The sequence below is a fragment of the Trichosurus vulpecula genome, chromosome 3 (assembly GCF_011100635.1).
Source record: "Trichosurus vulpecula isolate mTriVul1 chromosome 3, mTriVul1.pri, whole genome shotgun sequence".
In the NCBI taxonomy this organism is placed as follows: domain Eukaryota; kingdom Metazoa; phylum Chordata; class Mammalia; order Diprotodontia; family Phalangeridae; genus Trichosurus; species Trichosurus vulpecula.
The window spans coordinates 252,922,776-252,949,557 of NC_050575.1; the positions used below are offsets into that span (position 1 = coordinate 252,922,776).

The 26,782-nt window shown below is 35.8% G+C and overlaps 1 protein-coding gene across 1 annotated transcript in view; it reads right to left on the reverse strand.

Moving 5' to 3' along the window:
• Nucleotides 1–26,782, reverse strand: part of LOC118843733 (CUB and sushi domain-containing protein 1-like) — a 2,679,416-nt gene that overhangs the window by 213,239 nt on the left and 2,439,395 nt on the right. Inside the window, 1 exon segment of the mRNA XM_036751485.1 lies at nt 16,723–16,911. Within this exon segment, the coding sequence (XP_036607380.1) occupies nt 16,723–16,911 (189 nt within the window).

The following is a 26,782-nucleotide window of genomic DNA, read 5'->3' on the forward strand; positions in this document are numbered from 1 at the left end:
GGCAATAGGGAGCCACAGAAATTTTTGAGCAAGGCAGTGATACAGTAATATCTATGCCTAAAACAAGTATTTTGGCAGCTGTGTTGAGGACTTGTACAGGGGAGAGACTAGAAGCAGAGACACCATCTAGGAACCTAATATATAGTTTAGATAGAGAGAAATTAATGAATGAAACAGATTCCATAGAGATGTATTAGAGTTTTTTAAACCTTACATTGTTGTGAAACATGCTTTAACTTTATCATTATGCTTTAATTTTATGATTCAGATTCTATGGTTCTAAGAAGGAGAGATAGTTTGGGTTCAAAGGTGATTGCAATATTTGCCATAATGTGTTTTAATTAATAGTACAATATCTAAATAAAAAATATCTAGAAGTTTGAGAAGACAACTGTAGAAGACACAGAACAAGCTCAAAAAGGAAGTTAAGACTACAGCTGTAGATTTGGGGGCCATTATTATTGAATTTTGTGAGGGTGGTTGAACTTAAGATGTAAATAAGATCTTCAGGGGAGAGAATCCACTCAATATGACAAAAGATCAAGGACTGAACCTTTAGGTGTGTCCACATCCATAGACTAATAATATTTAAGGGAGCTGAAAGATACAATGCTAGCCTGTTACCCCCTCTCTTCCTAAGAAGAGTGGAATGGAAAAACGTCTGGTCCCAAACTCTTGCTTCCTCTCCTGGCAGGAAATAATACCCCCCTTAGAGAAGGGTGAAGGGAGAAGAGGTAGAGATGTCTATTCTGCCTCCCTTCAAGCTACACAATGACGATCCCATGCTACATGTGGGGGGCAGACGTTGTTGCATCATTTTTTCAGCTGTTAATTTCCTTCTGTCTTCTACTCTGTCTGTAGCTAGTTGCCATAAGGCTTTAAAACATCTGCCACTGCAGTGACACACTGCCAGCCCTGATATTCTGTTACCTCTCTAGCCTCACTTTTCCACCAGGGATGGATATTTTCTCAGGTATCGTGAATTTCTCGGGTACTGTCCACCATGGTGCTTCTTCAATAAAATACCACAGCTTAGTCTTCAATATCAGTTGACACCTTAAATTGCACACAGGGTATTTTACTAGCTTTACTCCCTATTGATTTAGGAGCCATGATTGTCCAAGCATCACCTGTTGAAAATTCTGCTCTTGCTCTCCTGCTTCTTCTCCCTCCCTCTCCCTCTCCAATTTTCTTTCAGACTATACAACAAAATACCCAGAGAGGACTAGCCTGTTAGTTTCTTTGGGCAAAATGGTGACAACTCAGTGGCTGTGGCAGGGTTCATTTTTCAAGATTAGGAAAATAAACTTCAAATTTGGGAATTTTCACTTGTTCAAGAAAGTATTGAGTTGGTAATTCCTCAGTCACTTCTAAGTGCTAGTGATTCCTAAACAAGGACAAAACAAAAACAAACAAAAAGATGACATCTGCTTGGCTCTTTGTCCAGAAGGCCAGGAGATTTCTGCCAATCATTGCAAATACTAGTGCTTTCATCTTCAGCAAATTCTGCATCTTTCAATACACTAATTCTAATTAGAATTCATCATGATCCCACTATAAAGTGAAAGGAGAGTGCTTTGGGGTATTCAGGGAATGCTAAATGTGAACAGTAAAGAAGCATTATTCTAATTAATTAGTAATTGCTGGAAATTGGGCAATGGGAATTGGAATTAAACTTGTGAAGGTTTTTCACTTTAAAAAAAGGGAAAAATATATGCTAGCCTTTATTACCAGAGAAGCAAATCTTTTTTCAGGTTTATTATTTCTTCCCTCCTTTTCTACACGTTCATTTTATCATCTCTTCATTTTCTTGTCCTCAAATTGTTTTCCTTACCACTTATTCTTCCCTCTGATTCTAAATTATTTGTCCTACTCCTGTGCCTTGCACAAATTATTTCCTTCTCCAGTACCTCCTTTCTCGCTTGTATCAAATGATATTAAGCAACTGTCATTAGCAGGAATTTGGTTTCTGTTTTGATCCAGTGACCCCACTTTTCACACTGCTCCCACCAAAAACAATACTTTTGAACCACAACAATCTGGTTTTTTCCACATTAATCAATTTCACTTAATAAATGCTAAAATTCTGCATCACTGTGCTGTCTGTATTCAACCTCAGTACATCAATCACAACTATTTTTTTGATTGCTTGTTATCCCATTATTCACATTAGAAAAAAGCATTTCCATGTCTCATTTGCAGCTTTCATACACTAAAGAGCCACTGAGGTTCCTTCTGTCTCCAAAATTCTTTGATTCTGTAATATACTTTGCTGTGATTGTTTCTTTGTCTTTATTCATTTTCATGCCATTTTAATGTATAGCTGTCTTTGAAATCTATTCAAGCTAATCATGATTCAACTCATATACAAATAATGTAACCAGTCAATATTCAATTGACAACTTTTAGACATCTATTGAAAAGGGAGCATTATACATACACAAACATTTGTTAGATACTTATAATAAGCAAAACTTTTCATATGTAGCAAACATTTACTAAATATTTGTTATGTACAGAGCATTGCCCTTCCTGAAATCAACTCAATCATCTATAATTTCTGGCAGTGTTATTTACCAACTTCAAATATATTTATAAGAAAAAACCCAGATTTGGAAAGGGAACAAAGCTGTATAAGATTCTCCTTTAGAACAATCCTACCCATGTTTAAAGACTACCACTATCTCCCAAGGCAAGCCATTTTACTTTGGTGTAGCTCTGGTTGTTAGAAAATCCTTCACTATATTGACTTGAAATCTGCCACCATTAACATCCACCAATATGTCCTATTTCCCTCCATCATCAAAAAGCAAAAGAACTGAATACTTTATAATTTATTGCTTTCCTTCCAAAAATATAGTAGCTAGAAATGAAGTATCAGAGCTGTGATCTGACCAGGGTGGAGTTAACTGTGACATAATCAACTTCTTTCTATGCTTCTCAACATTAACTGGGATTATATTAACTTAGGCTGTCATATCCCATTTGATTCTTGCAGAATTTGCTATAGTCCCCAAATCTTTTTATTTCAAAGACTAGTTTCTATCTAGCTATAACTCCCCTATCTCATACCGGTGATGATGATTCTTTGAATGTAGGTATGAGATTTTATACTTTTCCCCATTCAGTTTCATCCTATTAGATTCACCCCAGTGGTATAAGCCCAGCAGGATCTTTCTTATTCTTGACTTTGTGATCTAAAATGTTAGCCATTTTCATCAGCTTCCTATTAAATGTTTTCTATTAAAATTTAAAACTTTACTAACCTTCCAATATTGTATGGTCCTGACAAACTGCTCCTCACATCTGGCATTCCATCTCTCATCTCCATGCCTTTGCACAGGCAGTTTGCTATGTGAGGAACATATTCCCTTCTTACTTCTACCTCACTTCTTACTTCTACCTTTGAAATTCAGATTACATCACCTTCCTGATGTCATGATCCTCTTCGAGAACAAAGAACAAACAATGATCCAATCCATGAATGAGAGGAGCTGCCCCACTGGGGACCCAACTGGTCAGTTCCATTTGGGCAATGCAACTTGCTCCTTCCTTCCTTCCATCTTACCTTCCTCCCTTTCTTCCTCTCCCTCCATCCTTTTCCTTTGTCCACATAGGGACTCATACCATTACCTGTAGGTGCTCTGACCAAAGGAATACAAATTTTGATCACTAAAACCTCACAAGATATCTCGGGGTTTATGGGCTAGATTTCTTTCTTAAGAACTATGCCTTAAACTCTGCCTCTATTGATTGGCAATAATAGGTCTCCATCTAAGACTCACTTGGTCATTTTGTTTGGGTTATGATGACTCAAAGTGAATGTAAATAGCAATTCTTTTTGTTTTGGCCAGAAACTCTGAGAGTCTTCCCCTCTCAGACTGATTTTTGTTTTTGTTTTTATTTTTTAATTTTTTTGACTAGGTAAAGGGATCTATTCTTTGCCTCATTTCTTACCTGCCTTAATCAATGAATGGGCTTTGCCTCAGTCAAACTGAGACCTAGGAAAGACCTTAGCTGAAAAAGGCCAAGGTCTCCCACTGCATCTGGGGCCATCTCCAGTCGTCCTGATTTATATCTTGCCACAGGACACAGATGGCTCCAGAGGTGAGAGTGAGGCTGGTGACTCTGCACAGCCCTCCTTCACTTAAATCAAATTCACTTGCAAGTCATGACACCCCCCCACCACCACAAAGTCATGGTCTTCTTTGAGAACAAAGGACAAAAAACAAAGGAACTAAGGAATGAACTGCCACCTCCTATATGAGGCTTTTGCTGGTGCCTCCAGCTACAGTATAGCTCCTGATTTTATCTTGTATTTGTTTTGTAAAAAGTTATATGTAGAGGCAACATGGCCTAGAGGATAAAGGACTGGCCTGAATGCCAGGAAGACCTAGATTCAGTTCCCATCTCTGACACATACTGACTGTGAGACTCTAGGCAAGTCATAACCTCAGTGCTCCAGGAAATTCTCTAAGGATTATGAGTTATAGAGAAGGTGCCAAACTGTATTTTTAGAGGGAGTTACTTCCTCTGTGAGTCTCCTATACTAATAGAATCACAAGTTTAGTCTCCGTCCCTAACTTAGATGTATACATGTCCCATTCACCTCTACTCTTATGGAATACAAACTTCCTGAGGGCAGGGTCTATTTTGATTTTTGTCTTCCTGCTACTGGCAACTAACATAGCACCTGACATATGTTTTATACATACTCATTCAAGCATATGGTATCTCACCAGATTGAATACAAGCTTCTTGAGTGAAAGAAGTTTCATTTTTCTCCTTTTACCTCTCACACAAAGCATAGTGCCTGGCTTCTAGTAGATGCTTAATAAATGCTTTTTGATTGATTAACTTAGGGATATATTTGGAGTTCATGTGTTCATGAGTTCAATATCTGATTTATGTATGCTCTCAATACTGCACCTTCTTTGTACTTATCACACTGATGACAATTTCATACTATAAAGTTTCATGAACTATAGTTCCCATATTTGAAAAAGAGTAATGAGTAAAGAACCCTATTGCAGGGGGGATAACAAACTCCCATATGGTAGGATTATCTTATGGTCCAAAACTAATTTTAAAAATAAAAACATTTAATTTGGTATTTATTTATAGAAAATTGGAAAAAAAATTAGGTACCCCAAATTGGCTTTGTGATTGTTTTGCTACTTTGGCTGTAAGTACTGAACAAATTAACAAGGCAATTATAAAATAACAATAAACGATATTATTTAATTATATTTACACTTATTCAATAAATCATAATAAGTTTTATTGATACCTTTTAAAAAATCACAATTGCTTCTAGAAATGTACCCTCCTGTGTAGTCCTCATTAGCTAAATTGAACCATTCCCCTGAACTATTTTTTTAATAAGTAAGAACATTTGATTCAGTGGTTAAGTTCAACAATGCATAAAACATTCTTTATTCATTATTGACTTCCTCTCTACTGAAAGGAGGGAGATATGTTTGCCTGTTTTCTGGGACTGTTGTTAGTCTTTCATTTACTCATGGTTCAGCTTCTTTTCAGTGATCTTTTCATTTACATTGCTGTAATCATATAAAACTTTTATTTTTGCAGACATCAAGGATTTTTATTGAGCACAAACTATGTGCATGGCACTTCATGCCCTAAGACAATACTAAGTTTATCTACAGTATCACCATCTTTATTTATAACTTAATGCTACAGTTTGCTTGTGCAAACTTGATATGAAGCCAACAAAAATAAAGACCTAAATATATGAAATTCTGCAAAATACTGAAAGTCATTCATTGCATCCAGGCTAAATATTAGAATTTGCTAAATAAGCCCTAATAATACAAGGTATGATTGACAACTAAATCTTATCTTTAAACACATATTTAACACTCCAATTTGCATGTTTTAAATCCATACCCATTTATATTTCAGGCATTCTACTCATATTCATGTACAATTAAGAATTTAATAGAACAAAGTAAGCTTGTGCTTTAAATGTGAATAATGCTCACATATGCACTCCTATAGTCTGTTATTAAGCAAAACATTTAGGCAAAAAAAGTTTCAAAATCATTAATTGATACTCACGTACTCAGCACATTTTCCATTTGGAGGTATTAACAACATTTTCAATAATCTAATAAGAATTCGTTTCTTTTTGAAAGAGAGGTGATCATATCTCCCTATCGAGTAAGTATATTTGGCTCTAAGAAGAGAAGCCTAAGAACTCTGCAATTTTTAGGAAAGACCATTTTTCCTATTCTTTATTGCTTGCAAAAAACTACCCTAGTTTAAATGAATAACAGTCAAAGTAAAAGCTAACAGCATATAAAAGACACTGAGAATAATAGCATTAAAAGGAATAGCTCCTTGGATCTCATTCTCACTTTAAAATGGGAAGCTCAAGAGTGATGAAGCTGAGATGTACCAATTTAACTGGATCTTTGAGATAATGCTGAAATTTTCAGTTCTAATTCAGGGTTATCCTTGAGATGAATAGGATTAGTGTATTGATAATGAAAACAGCTGCTTGGCACAGTTTCTTGCTTTGAGGCAGGAAATGAAGCCTGAAGGAGACAAAACATGTCTGTCTGTACAGAAGATAAGAAGCAATGCAGATACTTTGAAGGAAACAATTTGAAAGGTCAACAGAGGACAGAGTTTTATGTTACCAATGAAATAAATTTTTCCAACTGCGTAGTATCATTTATAAAATCCTATAAATTGTATTGTATTTCTTAAATTCAAGGAGGAATTTTCTATATACTAAAAATAGTAACTGAACGATTATGTGCATATATATGTGTATATATATATATATATATATCATTCTAATAAATAATGAAATTATATTTGAGGGGAAAGCTGATATATACTATCATTCAAATGCTCAACAGATTATTGAGCCCTAAGATGCCACTCCTAGAGCTTTGGAGGCTGCCAAGATAAATGCACAGTAATTGTTCCTTCAGTGAGCTTAAAATCAACCAATCAATCAATCAATCAGCGAACATTTATTAGTGACCCACTATATGCCAGAAAATGAAATTATCGGTGGAGACAAAAAACAAAAGCCCTTTCATTCTAGGAGCTAACATTCTACTGAGGGTGCACATATAAGGTAATACAATCTGTTATGCTATACTGCCTCTATTGATTGTTACTTCTTTACATAAAAACCTATAGCTTCAGTACCTTATAGATACATACAATAGTCACATTCTTTTGAGTGTATTGAATCCTAATGTTTTTCACTTCTTCCTGTATATTTAGATACTCAAGACTCAAATATATCAAGAATTCATCCATTGGTATAGATTGAAATTTCTCCATCATCCTATGTGATTCTCATCAGAATTTCACTTTTGGAAATCTTTATCTGGTTTGTTTAATTGCTGAAGGGCACTAAAACATCATTTGAGTTTTCTACCCTATATTGTTTCTTATTCATACTACCTCCTTTTTCTAGTCTGTGAGTGTTGTGTGTGTGTGTGTGTGTGTGTGTGCATGTGTGCACGCACATAAATCTTCGATATCAGTTTTATGCTACAGGATTTGGTTCTAATCTGCCTCTTTCACTTACTATCAATATAACCATGAGCAAGTTATTTAATCTCTCTGGCCCTGTTTCTCATCCATAAAATGCGAGCATTATACTAGTATACATCTAACATTCTCTGCAACTGTAAGTCATACGATGCTAGTTGTTGCTGTAAATTCAGAAAGATTTAAAATGTAAAGTGACTGCAACATGTATATATCTGCACATGTACACATATGCATGTTATGCTTATTAGATCATATTTACATATACATGTACTGTTAGGTTGTTTTACATTATGCCAAAATCTTTCAAATGATCTTCTAAAGGCCTTATGAAAAAGGTAGTTTAAATAATGAATACAAAGAAATTGCTATAATTATTACTTATTACAGTAATTACGCATTTAGTTTCAAATTAAATTCAGTGAAACCTGTTTTACTGATTCTCTAGACTTAATTAAAAGGCCTTTAATTAAATTACTGATATTTTCATATTGGCTATGTCTCTTGAAAATCATGATAATCTTTTCTCCCTTCATCCTCACCTATTCATGCAATCTATTCTACTATTAATTAAATGTGTGTTCACTTTTAGAAGGTTTTAGAAGTTTCTCTAATTATAGCTATGTAATTAAAATAAAATATCAAAAATAAGTTCTATATCTTCATATTTTGATAAAGAAGATATTTTAAATGTCAACTGAGATGGAAAATCTATATATCATTGCAATTTAAATACTACTTTGAAAGAATAAATGTGATAGAGCTTCAGAAACCATTTAGAAATAGAGAAAATATAAATTAGAATTCTGTAAATAAAAAAAATCCTGTTAATGTCAGATGCTTTTATTCTGTAGGTAGTTTTAGTTAGGAGGCTTCTTAAAGTAAAAAAAAAAGACAAAAGAAAAAGAAGAGCAAGATTCATTTCAGAAGAATCAGGCTAGAATCCTGGCTGCAATATTTTTGATCTGTGTGACCTCGGTCAAACTATTTAACCCCAGAGGCAGCAGGTGGCACAGTGGCTAGAATGCTGTATATGGAGTAAAAAAAAAACCTGAGTTCCAATGTGATTTCAGACATTGACAAGCATGACACTGGGGTGAGTTACTTAACCTCTGTCTGCTTCAATTTTCTCAGTTATAAATGAAGGTTATAACAGACCCTATATCACAGAGTTGTTGTGAGGATCAAGTGAGATAGTATTTGTAACATGCTTAGCACAGTGTCTGGCACACAGTAAGTGCTTAGTAAATGCTTATTTTCTCCTTTACTCCCTTTCTGCACTGAATATACTCCAGCATGAAAAATTACCTGTGAATAAGGGAATATTAGTATTTGTGTATCTCACAACACTGCTGCAGAGCTCAGATTAGAAAATGTCTTCAAAGTACTTTGGAAATTCTACAGCACTTTTTAAGAGCCAGTTATTATTAATTGCTTAGAGATAATACGATCACAGGGACTGATATCAGTCTAATCTAGGCTTTGACCAAGGAAAAGTCATTTCTCCTCTGTGGGACTCAGTTTCCTCATTTATTAACCAAGGTAGCTAGAGTAGATGATTCTCAAAGCTCTGCTGCAGTTCTAAAAATTATCCTTAATTTGTTGATTCTAAGTTATCAGAAAATCATGGGGGCTTTTATTTATCCATTCAATAAATATGTTCTAACTATACAGGAAAAAGATGTGTAGCAAGAACTTTGAGGATACCAAAAAAAAGTTTAAGACAGAGTTCTTGATCTCCAAGAGCTTACTAACTAGCTTTGAACCAGGACAGAAACATGTAAATCGATGTAAAGCAATCTATTATGGAATATTCAAATGAGTGTTTGATACATAGATTATGTTATCAAAATTAATAGAAAAGAAAACACTCTGGGCTGAGCTGAGTAGAGAAGGTCTGATGATTTTAAGCAAGGGATGAACTGTGCTCTGAGGATGGGTAAGATTTGAAAAGGTAGAATTAAATTTATTCAAGACCAGGGAGTCATTCACAGCTTAGAATAAGATGTCAGTGTGGCATATGTAAAAAAAGTGAAGAGATATGCCTGGTTAGAGCACAGGGATTTGGGGGAGGACTATTGGATGATAAAATTAGGTGGATATAGGGCTAGATTTTAGAAGACTGAGACACTGATGAATGTGGCCTTTAATGTGTTAATGGAGAAGAGTCAATAGAATGTCATAATAGCTAACATTTATGGAGAGCTTATTATGTATCAGGCATGGTACTAAATGTTTTATAATTATTATCTCATTTCATCTTCACAACAAACTTGGGAGATCAATGTTTTTATTGTTCCCAATCTACAAAGGAGGAAAGTGAGGAAAATAGAAGTGAAGTGAATTGCCCAGGTTCACACAGCTAGTAAGTATCTGAATTTGATGGATCTGGATTTGATGATGCCAGGCCCAGCACTTTAGCTATTGTGCCAACCTGCTGCCTCCATTTTCTGTATTTTCAGCTCAATCCTTTGGAACCTCACAGGAAACATTTAAAAGATTACTATATTCTTTATTATCATGTCTTTGAATCAACTGACATTTTTCCCCCAGTACACTTAAAAATCATGTCACTGCTATTTAGCTATACCCTAAGCAGTTCAGATAACCAATAAACAACTTTAAAACTAAACCAAACAAAAAACACAGTTCAAAAAGTAGCTTGATTTAGTGGAAAGAGTATTGAATAACAAACCAGGAAATCTAGCCTGTATTACTAGTATCATCACTAATTAGACTACATAAGGAAGACCTTAGTGTAAATTCTACCTCATTCTGTCTCTTCCTTCCTCCCTCCCCTTCATTCCCCTCCCCTCCCCTCTTCTTTCCTTCCCTCCCCTCCTCTTTCTCTCCTTTCCCTTCCCTTCCTGTCTCTCTGTCCACATAGGGTTTCATACCCTTGCCTCTGTGTACTCTGCCCAAAGGAATGCCAATTTTAATCACTGAAGCCTCACAAGATATCTTGGGATTTATAACCTAGGTTTTTTTTTCTTAAGGACCATGCCTTAAACACAGATCACTCTGCCTCCCACTGATTGGCCAACAGTAAGTCCCAGTACAAGCCCCACTTGATCTTTGTTTGGTCCTGACTGGCTCAAAGTGAATTTCAATGCCAATTGCTTCTATTTTGGCAAACCCTGAGGATCTTCCCCTTCCAGACTGATTTTTTTTGACTAGGTAATAGAGGCCATTCTCTGCCTCATTTCTTATCTAGCCTTAAATACTGAATGGGTGTTGCCTCAGTCAAACTGACACCTGTTAAAGACCTTTGCTTAAAAAGGCCAACATCTCCCACTGTATCCAGGGCCATCTCCAGCTGTCTTGGTCTATATCTTGCCACTTGTAATGTTAATGGAATATGAAGATCTTCCCTGTCTGCTAATAGGCCTATGTGACCACAGGTATTTCAATCACGGATGTTTTGCTGCTTTGAGCTCTGGCCCCGTTTCCATCTATGATACATCCTGAGTCACATAGAGCCCACTGGGAGAGGAACTTGCCTAAGAGGAATTTGCCTAAGGGAAAGCTTGCTTAGGGGAAGACTGCTTGTAGTAAGGCTTTCACATCTTTTGGTACTAAGCTAATTAGGCACTGAGTCATAGGGGTTATGATGCTTTCTGGCTCTGAAAAGTGTATATATATTCTGAAGTTAGTACTTTGCTTTGAGGGTTCGCTTACGCGAAGGAACTTTTGATTCCCCTACAGGACTCTGAGTAGCTGTTCATTCATCTGAGACTACTCAGATGTCTATGCTCTCTTGATTCAGTGGTCTACTTAGGTCGTTGTATTATTTTGCTCAGACAGTTGGAGCCCTGTCTGTTGATCTTTGTGCTAACTTCTCTGCTTGTATTTTCTCCATGTTCAGGGTGCTGACCTTTCCCTGAACTACCTAATATAATTAAAGGAAGATTGTTGACCCCTTTAGAGATTATCTTTCCTTTAAAAGCACATCAAAGAACCTGTGCTAGCAGGCCATCCTGGGTGTGCCAGGATACTTGCTGTTACATTTGGCATAGTCAGCAGGATCTCCTTGCTGAACCCAGATGGTTCCAGAGGAGAAAGTGAGGCTGGTGACTTTGTAAAGACCTTCCTCATTTAAATCTAATTCATTTGCATGGCATTGTATCACCTCCTGGATGTCATGGTCCTCTTCAAGAACAAAGGACAAACAACCTCAGTCACTTACTATCTTTGTGATTCATGGCATGCAAGTCACAGCCTCTCTCAGCTGCAGCTTCCTTAGCTGACAAAAATATTAATAATAGCTCCTACTTCATAAGTTTGTTTTCAGGATTAAATAACATATGGAAAGCAATTTGTAAACTTTCAAGCTTTATACAAATGTGAGCTATTGTTGTTCTTTGTTGTTCTTTTATGTATGACCACTGACAGCTGCCCTCTCTGGGCCTCAGTTCCTTCATTGATAAATTGAGAAACTTGGTCCTAAAAACTTCTTTCCAATTCTATGAGAGAATAGCCAAATAATATTTACACCTTGGTTAAATGGGAAATAAATTGCTCAAAGAGTGAGCTGTGGATTTTTCTCAGACACTAGTAATCCCAGCATGATTTATAATTGAGCAACAAAACACAACAGGAATTCTTTTCCATTCAGAAACCCCAAAGAAAAAATCATAATTTATTAAATGGATGGTGATTTCAATTGGTTCTATAACTACTATCTCACACATTCTGACTTTCAAGTCAGGATCATAAAGTTGTCGACACAATTAGGTAGTTTTTTATGAACAGATTTAGGCAAACAGGCAGCTTCTTTTTTAAAATATTAACTAGAAAGTCCCCATATGAAAATATTTATATATAATATCAATCTCAAAAAAGGAGAAATACTGGGGAATTTTTAGCATAAAAGCCTTAATTATGGCATCTGCCTTGTTTTGTCTGAAGAATGTGAATGTTATCTCTCTCTCTCTCTCTCCTTTCCTCCTTCCCTCCCTCCCTCTCCCTCTCCCTTTCTTTCTCTCTCTCTTCATATGTACATGAAAATCTACCTAATTGTAATGACAACTTTAGCAAAAGGAAACAAACACTTACTGTGTGCCTAGATGTGCCAGGCAATATAATAAATATTTTACAAATACCTCATTTTATTTAATATTTGATATTTGTTACAAAAGTTTTATGCATCTTTTTTCAGTACAACGAGAGATGGAATGAAGAAAAAAATAAATGCTTGGTAATTGAAAGAAGCTTAAAATTATGATTTAGAGACACACGTGGAATAAAGAAATGGGGCGAAACCAGGAAAAAACAAAGAAAAGGAAAAAACCCTCTCTCAAGAGAAGTTTGGTTTATTCTGAACTATTTTTAATATTTACATTTTAATTATTTCTCATGAAGAATAAGGCACAGCTGGGTGACACAGTGGATAGAGGGCCAGGCTTGGAGTCAGGAAGACTCATCTTCCTGAATTCAAATCTGGTCTTAGATATTTATTAGCTACGTGACCCAGGGCAAGTCATTTAACCTTGTTTGCCTCAGTTTCCTCATCTGCAAAGTGAGGTGGAGAAGGAAATTCAAACCCCTCTAGTATCTTTGCCAAGAAATCCACAAATAGGGTTAAAAGGCTCAGATATGAGTAAAAAAATCACTGAAGTGAAAAATAAAAGACTCCCACAAATGTAAATGGTAAAATTATACTGAACACAAGCCCATTAACCACAACCTCTGTGTGTATATATATGTATGTCTCTGTCTCTCTGTCTCTCTCTCTATACATATATATATATACACATATATGTTTATGTGTGTACATTATATATAATATTTATGATTTGTTTATTAGATGACCATGCATTCACATTTATCTTATCATATAATTGCATATAACAATTTTATGTATTTATAAAATTTTTCAGTTAAAGTATCTAATTTGATATTGACAATAAGATCAATGTGATACATTGGGAAGAGTAGTGGCTCTTGAGTCAGAAGACATGAGAACAAATCTTGCCTTTGCCACTTATCAACTGGCTTCCATTTCCTCTTCTATAAAATGAAAGCTGCGGTGTCAGCTAGAGTACTTTTAGGTCTTTTCAGTTCTAGAGCAATGATCCTATGAACATCCCTGTGAGATAAAGTAGGCAAGTACTAAGATGCTAATTTTACAAATGAAGAAAGAGATGTTAAAAGAAGAAAAGGGATAACAAATCTGAGAAATTAGAGAGCTGGGACATAGACCAGGTCCTCTGGCTCCCGATTAAAGACTTCTTTTACTATATAACATACTGCCTTATTGAGATGATGAAAGTTAATACTTCTTAATTTGCTAGTGACTTCTATGAAAGCTCACCAAACCTCTGTATTTCATCATCTATTCACAAAAGAAAACTAACCTTCTATCATAATACAAACAAAAAAGGGTTCTCCAAACCACCTCCCTCTCCCTCTAGCCTCCTCCCTTTTGTCATTCCTCCCCTCCTCATCTCTTCCTCCCTGTCTCTATCATTCTCCTCTTCTCTACCCCACTCTGTGTCTCTCTGTCTCTGCCTCTCTCTATATAGTATGTATATGTAGTACATAACATCTATATATAGTATGTATGCATGTGTGTGTACATATACGTGTATATATATATATATATATATATATATACATACATACACATATTGGGAATGGATAGGATGGAATGAATGAGATAGCATAGATGGATGATACTGAACCTATGATTTTATCGTTACAGGAAACTCATAATAAGGAAATCTTAATCAATGTAGACTGGCACTTTCTAGAAAATGTTCAGAATTCCTTTGAAAACTGTTTGGGGGCCACTGAAAGATTAAGTGATTTTCTTAGATTCTCCCTTCTAGACTCTGTGTCATGGCTGGATTTAGACCTAGGACTTCCTGACGCTAAGGCTAGTAATTTAATGACTATGCCACATTGTCTCTATCTATCTATCCATCTATCTATCACCCTAAAGTCATCAATAATGTTAGTATTACAAAACAATTGAGAGAAAACAAAGGCAGATAAGCAAGAATTATCTATCAAATATAACAAAAGCTCACATAACCTACCAATCACTAATACTAATGGAATAAACAATAAGCACGTTCTTATTTTTTAAATTTTATCTTTTGAAGACTGGAGCGGGGTAGCAGTGGGGTTGGGGGTGGGGATAATGGAGTAAGCATTATATAGTACCTACTATTTGCCAGACCCTGTGCTAAAATCTTTACTAATGTTATCTCATTTGATCCTTAAAACAATCCTGTGAAATAGGTGCTGCTATTATCCCTATTTTACATTGAAGAAATTGAGGCAAATAGAGGTTAAGTGACTTGCCCAGGGAAACAGCTAGTAAGTATCTGAGGCTGGATTACAACATGTGTGGATCTTCCTGACTCCAGGTCCAGCAGTCTATCCACTATGCAGCCTAATTATACCTACTATGCCACCTAGCTACCCCTAACAGGAAAGGAAGAGATCTCTTTAATTCCATCTTGTCAGAAACGGTGGAATAAAGTATAAGTGTTCATTATGTCTACTAGAGTAATGCCACAGAATCTAGTATATAATGAAAAAAATAGAAAAGAAAAACTAGAATATATTCCAAAGGCAGCAGCTTTAATAGCTAATTCTCTAAGATTCAAGAATTTTAATCCACACAATTAATATATAATGGATAAATATACACAGCATACATTGTGAAGAGCATAGCTTTGCAAACTCTATGTAACAATCATTTTAACTAACCATAAAAATACCTTATTTGAGAACTTAGTTTTCATTTATATGATGAATAGAGATGCTTATATTAGGAAATAATTTATTGGACTAAATGGAATTATTTCAAAGAAGCTAAAATTATTAATTAAATACCTTGGAACTAGCTTGGAGGGACTGAAAATTGTAATAAAGATTTTGTTCAAATAAAAATTATATATACATATAATTCTATCTGTCAAAGAACAGTTTTAAGTTCGAACTCACTGTAAAAATTTATATTTAAATACACTTTGTAAACAATAGTAGAACAAATCCATACAACATCAAAAGAAGTGTTCAATTTTCTTCTGTACTGAAGCTATATCAAAAACCAACCACCATTTATGAGAGCAAATTTTGTGCACTCAGAGGAATTTTCCCTGCACTGCAACAGTATTTCTCAAGAGTCTTTCTAAAGCAGTATTATAAATCATCTTCTAACTTTAATACTGGTCTTCAATGAAAGTCATCTTCTCTCCCTAAATCTGCTGATCTTCCAAACTTCTCTATTTCCCCATTTCCATTGAGAGGATAATTGTCCATCTACTCACTCGGGATTTCAATCTTGGTGTCCTCCTTGACTCTTCATTCACCCTTATCTCCCTTACCTTATGAGTTGCCACTACACCTCTACCTCTACTATTGCTCCCTTCTATCACCTTTTCTCTACTTACATACTACCCTATTTCAGGCCTTCATCACCTCTCTACTACCACAGAGCAATAATTTCCTAACTGGCTTCTCCGGATCTTCTCTTTCTGATCTCTAACACATTTTCCACACAGCCAAAATAATTGTTCTGAAACGCAGGTCTCACCACATCATTCCTCTGTTCAATAATCTCCAATGGGTCTCTAATGCTTCTAGAATAAAACGCAAATTTCTTGGTGTGGCATTTGAAGCCCCACTCAATCTGCCTCCAGTTTACTTTTTCAGACTTATTTTGCATTATTTTTCCTTCACTCTATAGTGCAGCCAGACTGAATAATTTGATTTCTACCAACTTTGCATTTCATCTTTAACTCCCATGTCTTTGTACAAGATACCTTCCAAGTTTGAAATGTATTCCCTCTTCTTTTATATAATGTAAAATCCTTAGCTTCCATCAAAGCACAAACCAGGTAATATCTTATTCATGAAGCCTTCCTTTATTCCACCTCAAATGCTAGTGCAAATTATCATCATTTATCTTGGATGCATTTATTTATTTATTGTTGTATCTACCAATAGACTGTAAAGTCCTTAAAGGCAGGGGCTATTTCATTCTTACCTTTGGTCCCAAGCACATATTAGGTGCTAAATACACGTGTGTTGTTACATTTATCAATTTTTATTCAATTGAATCTTTGGCCACTGTTTATTTGACTGTAAAGGTGTTGTTGAGACAATAAAAAATTTATTTTGCAGAAATCATAAGTATAAGACAAGAGTGAGGAAGGAAAAATGTCTTACCCTGGCAGAGTGGAGTGAGAGAATCCCATTGATACATGCCATTTGGGTTGCGTCTGCAAGTTGCATTACTGTGACCAATCATTCTATGTCCAGGCTTGCAAAAATAATGTACCCGACTTCCAACTGGCCCCCTGGTCCTATTCACAATGCCTCCATTCTTCAGGGTCTGAGTCAAACTGCAATAGGGAGCTATGGGAGGGAGAGAGAGAGGAAGGGAGGGAGAGGGGGAGGGAGAGAGAAAGGGAGAGAGAAAGAGACTGATTATTTTGAAACATCCCTTAGGAAATAAAGTGGAGATAAATTGCCTATAATGTGTAAGCAATGTCAAACAGAACAACAAGTTAAAAGTGCCTGCCAGGAGAAACTTCTAAAACAATCCTGGTAACAGGGAGCAGAGATTAAATCAATTTGTTGATTTAACAACTTGGATCACCTGGGGTAGAGAGTTGAACTCTTTGAAAAGTGGAAACCTGACTAAGATTTTGGGCTGAAATAGAAAGAAAGAAAAAATTGTGTTACCAATTTCTTTCAAGGCTGATTATCCAATCTAATCAGATCATCAATAAAAATATTTTTGAGACATCTTATTTGAAATACTATTGTTGAACCAGGTAAACCAAACAGAGTTGAAGTTAATTTTTAAAGTATCATCCACAAAGAATAAAACAGGAAAATTTGCAAGGGATTTCAGCAATAAAACCAATTAATGAGTTCACTGGCTAAAAGTATTTTGTGATTTGTATCCCCAAGTACAACAACCTGAGATTTTAAGATTTGACGACTGGATAAAGAATTTCTGTCCAGTGTGTGCAATTCAAAGAAATGTACTTGTTTGGAAAGACAAGAACATTATTAGAGTATATCACTCATTGTGGAATGGCTTTGATAACATGAGAAAAAATAATCGTTTCAATACCAATTATACCTATGTAGAAAACACTGGCTGGACATCAAAATTTGGTTTCAACTTTCAAGACTTATACATAAGAACCTATACACAAAATATTTATGGATAGACAATTGTGAAATATTTAGTAATGTTAGTTCATTTGAAATGAGCATTTTATGACCCATATAATTTCCCTTTGGTTTATACTTTAAAAGGCATATCCATAAGCATATGCTTAATATTAAAGTTTTCTCTGAATAACAATAAATGGTAGGATCAAGTGATTTTTTGTTTTTGTTTTTAAGTACAGGTAAGATTTTGGGTGTGTTTACAGGCAGAAGGGAAAAGAACTGATTTACCAGGAGAGATTGAAGATGATAGAGAAATTGGAGATGATAGTGGCAACCTTAAAACATTGCCATAAGGAAAGCACTTTTATGATCTTGATACAGTCCAAAAATATGAGCTCTTATTCTTTCTGCCCTCTAAGGAGATGAGTTGTGTGTATGCATGTGTGTATATGTTTATCCATTCACAGACTCTATTGCAAAACTCTATACTCATAGTTATGAAACTTAAGGGCAAATCTAGAAATAAGATCAAAGGATTGAGAGCCAGAAGTGACCTTAGAGATCATCTAGTACAATGCCCTTATTTTAAAAAAGAGAAAAAGGAAGCCAAATGAAATAGTTAACTCACTTGGCCAAGGGCATATAGATGTAAAATAACAAATTTATAACTAGTGGAGAGCTCTTTACTACTTAATACCCATATGGACTTGGGAAGGTCAACTAACCCCTGTGAGCTTCAATACCCTTCCACCTCTTTAAAATGAGATTGGACTACAGGAGCTCAAAGGTTTCTTTTAGCTCTAAATCTATGGTCTATTTCAATGTACTTATTTTACAGATAAAGAACTGAAAGCCCCAAAAGATTAAGTGATCTGCCTAAGGTCAGGGAGCTATTAAATAACAGACCCAGGGTCTGAAGACAGCTTCTCTGAGTCTAGACCCAGCTCTCTTTCCCCTTTACAATGCTATCATATATCAGGGCCAAGATTCCAAAGCAGATCCTCTGACTCCACATAAATCCAACATTTTGCAGCATGCATTTATCTCCCAAAAGAACAAATCGTGTTTTTTTTCTAAATGCTTTGATATGTAAAATCAACAATTTACTAAGTATTACTATAAATTGTTGCTGTTGTTCAGTTGTGTTCAACTCTTTTTACCCTATTTGGGGATTTCTTGGCAGAGATATTAGAGTGGTTTGCCATTTCCTTTTCCAGCCCATTTTACAGGTGAGGAACTGAGGCAAACAGAGTTAAGTGATTTGCCCAGGGTCACACAGCCAGTAAGTGTCTGAGGCCAGATTTGCATTCACAAAGATGAGTATTTCTGACTTAGAGGTTCCCAAACTTATTTGGCCTATGGTCCCCTTTTAAAAAAACTATCCATCACCCTTCTGGGGCTAGGTTACATTAACCCTTATTTTTATTCAAAGCCCCCTAATTGCACCTGAGGCTACTACCAACCCTCAGCATTGTTCCAGTGCCCCTTAGGGGCCAAATCACCCGTTTGGGGAACCAATAGGCCCAGGGTCTCTATCCACTGTGCCACCTAATGGTCTATAAGTATTACTAGAAGTTCAGGTGCTAATTCAGTCATTGGCATAGCAAAAGTATGATAAAATTCATATATATATACACACACACATATATATACATACATACATATATACATATATGTATGTATATATGTATACACATACATATACACACATACATGTATATATATTCATACACACATGTGTGTGTATGCCTATGGGGTGGGGCAGGGAGGAATGCATTATTCACTTTCACACCAATGTAATTTGCTACAGTACTTGTCATTTTCATAATAGTTTCATTTTTTCTGCTTTTGGTTGGAGGTGATAAGGTCCCTAAATAAAGAGATGTAACCATTTGATGGTGAATAGGTAGTGGTCAGTAGAGACATCCAGAGACAGAGAAAAAAAAAGAGAAGTACAATTAGATAGAACTGGTGATTTCAGAGACAAGTGGTAGATAGAGAAAGCAGAAAAAATAGGATCCAGAAGGTAGAGACATCTAGAAGCCGAGAAAACAGAGAGGCAGAAGGCAGAGGCAGCTAAAGGTGGAGAATTTAAAGGGCTAATACAAAAAGTTTTATGCATACAGTAGATGCACTTACTACCTTTTTCAGAAATTTTCAGAAATAGGCATATGAACATTATGCCAGGGCAACTCTAATGGCTAACATTTATGCTTTATGGTTATAAAGCACTCCACACATATCCCATTGATTCTGCCTTTCCATTTTGACAGAAACATAGATTCCATTTGTATAGACTATTTTTTAAACAATAGATTTTTATAACAAATGTTTCCTTGTTGAAAATAATAATCTCATACAAATCTGTGTTAGACTGAGAAACACCCTCCTCAACTGGAAATAGGAAAAGAAAAACAGCTTAGCTCTATTTAATAGATTACTACTTAATAGAGGATATTTCCCTAAAGCTGTGAAAGGCAAGTGAAATCACAGGTTTCCACAGCTAGACAGGACCTGAGGAAGGCAGCACAGTATAGATGGCATAATAGATAGGATGCTTGAATTGAATTTAGGAAGGTCTGGATTCAAATTCTGCTACAGATAATTATAATGTGACCCTGGGCAAAAATGTAAGTATTTGTGTTTGTGTGTATGTGTATTTATCAGCATGTATATATGTGTGTGTATGTATACGTTATGTAGTATGTATCAGTATATATAGTATGTATCAATATAGATACTCCTACACACTATATATATATATATATGTATGTATATTTTTATGTGTATGTATATACACACACACACACACACACACACAGGATTATAAGGGAAACCAATTGTACTGAAGTGTAGTTATCAAAATGCAGTGTGTACCAAATGTCTTAGTGCAGGTTTGGGGAAACCCTATATTTTTAAAAAAGACTTGCCATACCCCAGATTGAAAGCCTCTCTAAGTCTAAACCAATAATCAACCTCATTATGATTCAATTATATTCAGAAAATATTTATTAATTTTCCAACTGTGTACAAAGAGTTAGGAGGTGAGGCTAACATAACAACAACACAAAAAGACATTTCTAAGAGTTTATAGCATAAAAAGGGCTTGGAAAATATGAATCTATAATTTAGAAAGTAATTCAGTTCCTAGGAGTCAGAAAGGGACTCAAGAAAGAAATCACTTCCAACTCAAAAAAAAAAAAACAAGGATAACTGAATGGAGATTGAGGGACTGGAGATAGTCTTTAGGGAAAGGGTTATAGTAGGTAGAGATGTGGCAAGAAAAAAGTTAATTGCAGATCGGGGGAGCATACACAATGGGTATATGGCAAAAAAGGCAATATTATATAGAAAAATGGGGAAGAGATTAATTTGACTGAACTGCAGATTATGTGGAGGCAAGCAATATGAAATAAGGATGAAAGGGGTTAAGAGTCAAATTGTGAGGGGGTTTGAATTCTAGAATAGCTCAAGATTTATTTAATTCAGTACATAGTGGGGAACCAATGAAAATTTGTTAGTTGTCTTTGCTTGTCTGTTTTTAAGCAAGGTTCAATCAAATTATTTTTTCTAAATAGTGCTTTATAGAAAAAATGCTCTAAATCACTATTGATTAGAGAAATGCAAATCGAAACAACTCTTAGGTACCACATCTTTTCTGTCAGATTGACTAACATGACAAAAGAGGAAAATGATAAATGCTAGAGAGGATGTGGGAAAATTGGAACATTGTTACATCGTTGGTAGAGTTGTGAACTGATCTGGCCATTCTGGAGAGCAATTTCGAACTATGCCCAAAGGGCTATAAAAATGTGCATACCCTTTGACCCAGTAATATCACTTCTAGGGCTGTATCCCAAAGAGATCACACAAGTGGGAAATGTATTAGTATGTACAAAAATATTTATAGCAGCTCTTTTTGTGGTGTCAAAGAATTGGAAATCAAGGGGATGCCCATCAATTGGGGAATGGCTAAACAAGTTGTGGTATATGAATGTAATGAAATACTATTGTGCTATAAGAAATGGGGAAGATATGGACTTCATAATAACCTGGAGAGACCGACATGATATAATGCTGAGTGAGCACAGCAGAACCAGGAGAACATTGTGCACAACCACAGATATATTGATTCTGTGATGACTGACCTTGATAGACTTGGCTCTTCCCAGCAATACAAGTTTCAAAGACAACTCCAAAAGACTCATGATAAAAAATGCTATGCACATCCAGAGAAAGAATTATGGAGTCTGAATGCAGATTGAGGAAAAGTATTTGCTCTCTTTTTTCTCCTTTTTTTGGTTTTGTTTTTCCTCTGTCATGATTCATTCTATTGGTTATAATTCTTCTTTACAACTGGACTACTATGCAAATAAGTTAAATGTGAAGGTAAATGTAGAACCTACATTGGATTACATGACATCTTGGGGGTGGGTAGGGAGGAGGAGAGGGAAGAGGGAGGGAGAGAAAATTTGGAACCCAAAAACCTGTGGAACTGAATGTTGTAAACTAAAAATTTTTTATTTTTTTAAAAAAGAAATGAGCAGACAGACTTCATTATAACCTGGACTTATATGAACTGATGCTGAGTGAGGGGAGCAGAACCAGGAGAACATCATATTCGATGACAGACACACTATATCTGTAAGGACTAACTTTGAAAGGCTTGGCTCTTCTCATCAATGCAAGGTTCAAAGACAACTCCAAAAGACTCGTGATGGAAAAAAAAAACATGAATATCCTGATAAAGACTTAAGGGGCCTGAATGCAGATTGAAGCAAACTGTTTGCTCTCTTTTTTTCCCCTTCTTTTTTGGTTTCATTTCTTCTTTCTCATGATTCATGCCATTGGTTATAATTCTTCTTTACAACTGGACTATTATGTAAATAAGTTCAATTGGAAGGTGCATGTAGAACCTATATCAGATTACATGCTGTCTTGGAGGAGGCGAGGGAGGAGGAGAGGGAGTGAGAGAAAATTAGTAACTAAAAAACTTTTTGAACTGAGTGTTGTAAACTAAAACTAAAAATAAATTAAAAAACAAAGCTGAACTCAAGAAGCATGACATAAACTACAATGAAGAGAAACCATGGATGGGCTGTCATCTGCATCTTGGGAGGAAATTTTTATATTATCTACTATATTTTATATATATACATATATATATATATATATATATATATATATATAGAGAGAGAGAGAGAGAGAGAGAGAGAGAGAGAGAGAGAGAGTACATATTACAAAATAAACCAATATGCAATTCTGTATGTGCACAGATATAATTTTTCAATGCTCTTTAAACTTAATAAATGTATCACATATGGTCAAAATTAATAAATAAATGGTGCTTTATATTTTCCCCAGTTATATATCAAGAACAATTTTAGCACTCATTTTTACAAGATTTTGAGTTCCAAATTTTTTCCCTCTTTCCCTCCCTCCCCTCTTCTGAAAATGGAAGGTGGTTTGATATAGTTTATACTTGTGCTACCGTGTAAAAATATTTCCATATTCGTCACAGTTGTGAAAGAAGAAACAGATCAAAAAGGGGTAAAAAAATGAGAAAGAATAAAGTGCGTGAAAAGGTATGCTTCGATCTACGTTCAGAAACCATCAGTTCTTTATCTGGATATGGATAGTATTTTCCTTAGTGAGTCCTTTGTATTTGCCTTAGATCACTGTGTTGCTGAGAAGAGTTGAGTCATTCATAGTTGATCATCACACAATGCTGCTGATACTGTGTATAATGTTCTCCTGCTTCTGCTCTTTTCACTTTGCACCAGTTCATGCAAATCTTTCCACGTTTCTCTGAAATTTGCCTGTTCATCATTTCTTATTGTACAATATTATTCCATGATATTTACATATCGCAGCTTGTTTAGCCATGCCCCAATTTATGGGCATCCTCTCAATTTCCATTATTTTGCCACCACACAAAAGGCTGCTATAATTTTTTGTACATATAGGTCCTTTTCCCTTTTATATAATCTCTTTGATACAGATCTAGCAGGTGGTATTGCTGGATCAAAGGGTATGCACAGTTTTATAACTCTTTGGGCATAGTTAAGAACTGCTCTCCAGAATGGTTAAGATCAGTTCACACCTCCACCAACAGTGCATTAGTGTCCCAATTTTCCCACATCCTCTCCAACATTCATCATTTTCCTTTTTAGCCATATTAACCAATCTGATAGGTGTGAGGTGGTAACTCAGAGTTGTTTTAATTTGGATTTCTCTAATCAAAAGTGATTTAGAGCACTTCTTCATGTGCCTATAGATAGTTTTCGTTTCTTCATCTGAAACTGCCTGTTTATATCCTTTAACCATTTACCAGCTGGGGAATGGTTTGTATTCTTGTAAATCTGACTCCGTTCTCTATATATTTGAGAAAACAGACCTTAAGCAGAGATACTTGCTGTACAGATTGTTTCCCAGCTTTCTGCTTTCAGTCTAATATTGATTGCATCGGGTTTTTTTGTACAAAAGTTTTTTTTTAAATTTAATATAGCCAAATTATATATTTTGTAATGTTCTCTATCTCTTGTTTGGTCATGAATTCTATCCTGCCCCATGGATCTGACAGGTACACTCTTCTAATTTGCTTATCATGTCACCTTTCTGTCTAAATCATGCCAAAGATCTGTCATATCTAGCTTTCCTGATACTTTATTATCTCTCTACTTTCTTTTTTTTTTATTTTTCAGTTGGATTTCATGAACTCTGAGAGGGGACAGTTGAGGTCCCCTAACAGTATAGTTTTGCTATCTCTTTCTTCCTGTAACTCACTTACTTAACTTAAGAATTTGGATGCTATACCACTTGGTGCATATATATTTAGTATTGATGCTGCTTCATTGTCTATGGTACCTTTTAGCAAGATGTAGTTTCCTTCCTTCTTTCTTTTAATTGGGTCTATTTTCGTTTTTACTTTGAGATCAGGATAGCTACCCTTGCTTTTTTTTTTACTTCAGCTAAAGCATAATAGATTCTTCTCTGGCCTCTTACCTCTACTCTGTTTCAAGTGTATTTCTTGTAAACATATTGTAGGATTCTGGGTTTTGATCCCCTCTTCTATCCTCTTGTGTTTTATGGGTGAGTTCATCCCATTCACACTTATGATTATTACCTGCCTATTTCTACCCCACCCCCATCCTATTCTTCTTCCTGTTTGTCTTCTTCTTTCACCCTTTCCCTCCTCACCAGTACTTTGCTTCTGTCTACCACCTCCCCTTATCTGCCCTCCCTTCTGTTAGTCCCTACTCTCTCCCCCTTTATTTCACTTCCTCCCCTTGTACTTCCCTGTCCAGTAAGTTAGATGTCTATATTCAACTGATTGTGTATATGATTCCCTCTTTGAGCCAATACTGATGAGAGCAAGGTTCAAGTAATTCTCATTGACCAACGCTCCCATCTTCCCCTGCACTGTAATAGGTCTTTTTCACCTCCTCATGTGAAATAATTTACCCCATTCTGCCACTCCCTTCTTTCTGTACCCCTTATACTCCTCTTTCTCATCCTTTAATTTTTTTAGTGTCATTCCCTCAAATTCACCCTATAACCATACCCTCTATGTATATTCCTTTTAGTTGTACAATTAGTGATACAATTTTTAAGAATTACAAGTATCATCTTCCCATGTAGGGATGTAAATAGTTCAGCTCTATTGAATCCCTTATGTTTCCTTTGCCCTTTTTACTTTTCATGCTTCTCTTGGGTCATGATATTGGAGGTCAAATTTTTAATTTAGTTCTGGTCTTCCTATGACAGCTTGAAATCCTTCTATTTCATTGAATTACTATTTTTTCCCTTGATGTATTAGTTTTGCCAGGTAAGTGACTCTTGGTTGTAGTCTTAGCTCCTTTGACTTCTAGAATATCCATGACCTCCAATCCTTTAATGTTGTAGCTGCCAAGTCCTGGGTAATCCTGATTGTGACTCCCTGATACTTGAATTGTTTCTTTCTGGCCACCGGTAGTATTTTTACCTTCACCTGATAGAAATTTGGCTATAATATTCCTTGCAGGTTTTATTTTGGGATCTCTATGCTGAGGTGTGCAGTGGATTCTTTCAATGCCTATTTTGCCCTTTGGTTCCAGGACATCAGGGCTATTTTCCTTGATAATTTCTTGAAAGATGCTGTCAATTCCCATGTCCACCTTTTGATTATGGCTTTCAGGTAGTCCAATGATTCTGATATTGTGTCTCCTGGATCTATTTTCCAGGTCAGTTGTATCACCCATGAGGTATTGTACATTTTTCCCATTTTTTCATTCTTTTGAATTTGGTTGATGATTCTTGATGTCTTATAGAGTCATTAGCTTCCACTTGCCCAATTCTAACTTTTAGGGTGTTGCTTTCCTCAAGTAGCTTTTGTGCTTTCTTTTCCATTTGGCCAATTCTACTCTTTAAGGAGTTTTTTCTCCTGTGGATTTTTGTATCTCCTTTTCCATTTGGCCAATTTTACTTCTTAAGCTGTTTTTCAAGTTGTTGACTCTTTTTTTCATAATTCTCTTGCATCACTCTCATTTATTTTCCCATTTTTTCTTCTATTTCTCTTATATTTAAGCCCCTTTTTGAGCGTCTCCATGAATTCTTTCTGGTCTTAAGACCAACTTCCCTTTTTTCTTGCCCCATAAGTGTTTTGATATTGTTGTCCTCTTCTGAGTTTGTGTCTTGGCCTTCCCTGTCACCAAAATAACTTTCTATGATCAGATTCTTTTTTGTTGTTGTTGATCTTTTTTGCCTTTTTCCTTTCTTTTAAATTTGAGGTCGGTGCCCAAGATGGAAGGGGCACTGTCTCAGGCTTCTTGTGCCAGTGTCTGCAGGCCCTAGCTGTTTACCTGGTGCTATGCTGACACTGCCATGAGCCCCCTGTGTACCCTCATTTCTAGTTCTGTGCTGAAGGATTGGGCTGGGGGAGGCTGGTGCTGCCGGATACTGTAGAGGCCTGGCAGCTTACCTGGTCCTGGCTGGGGTCCTGGTGGTAGTGTCTGGCATGTACTAAGGCCCAGTGAGGTGTTTCTGCATTTCCTGGGGGCTGTGTGGAAGCCCACAGAGGTCTGGCCAATGAAAGATGCTGGCTTACCTGAGGCACTGAAGC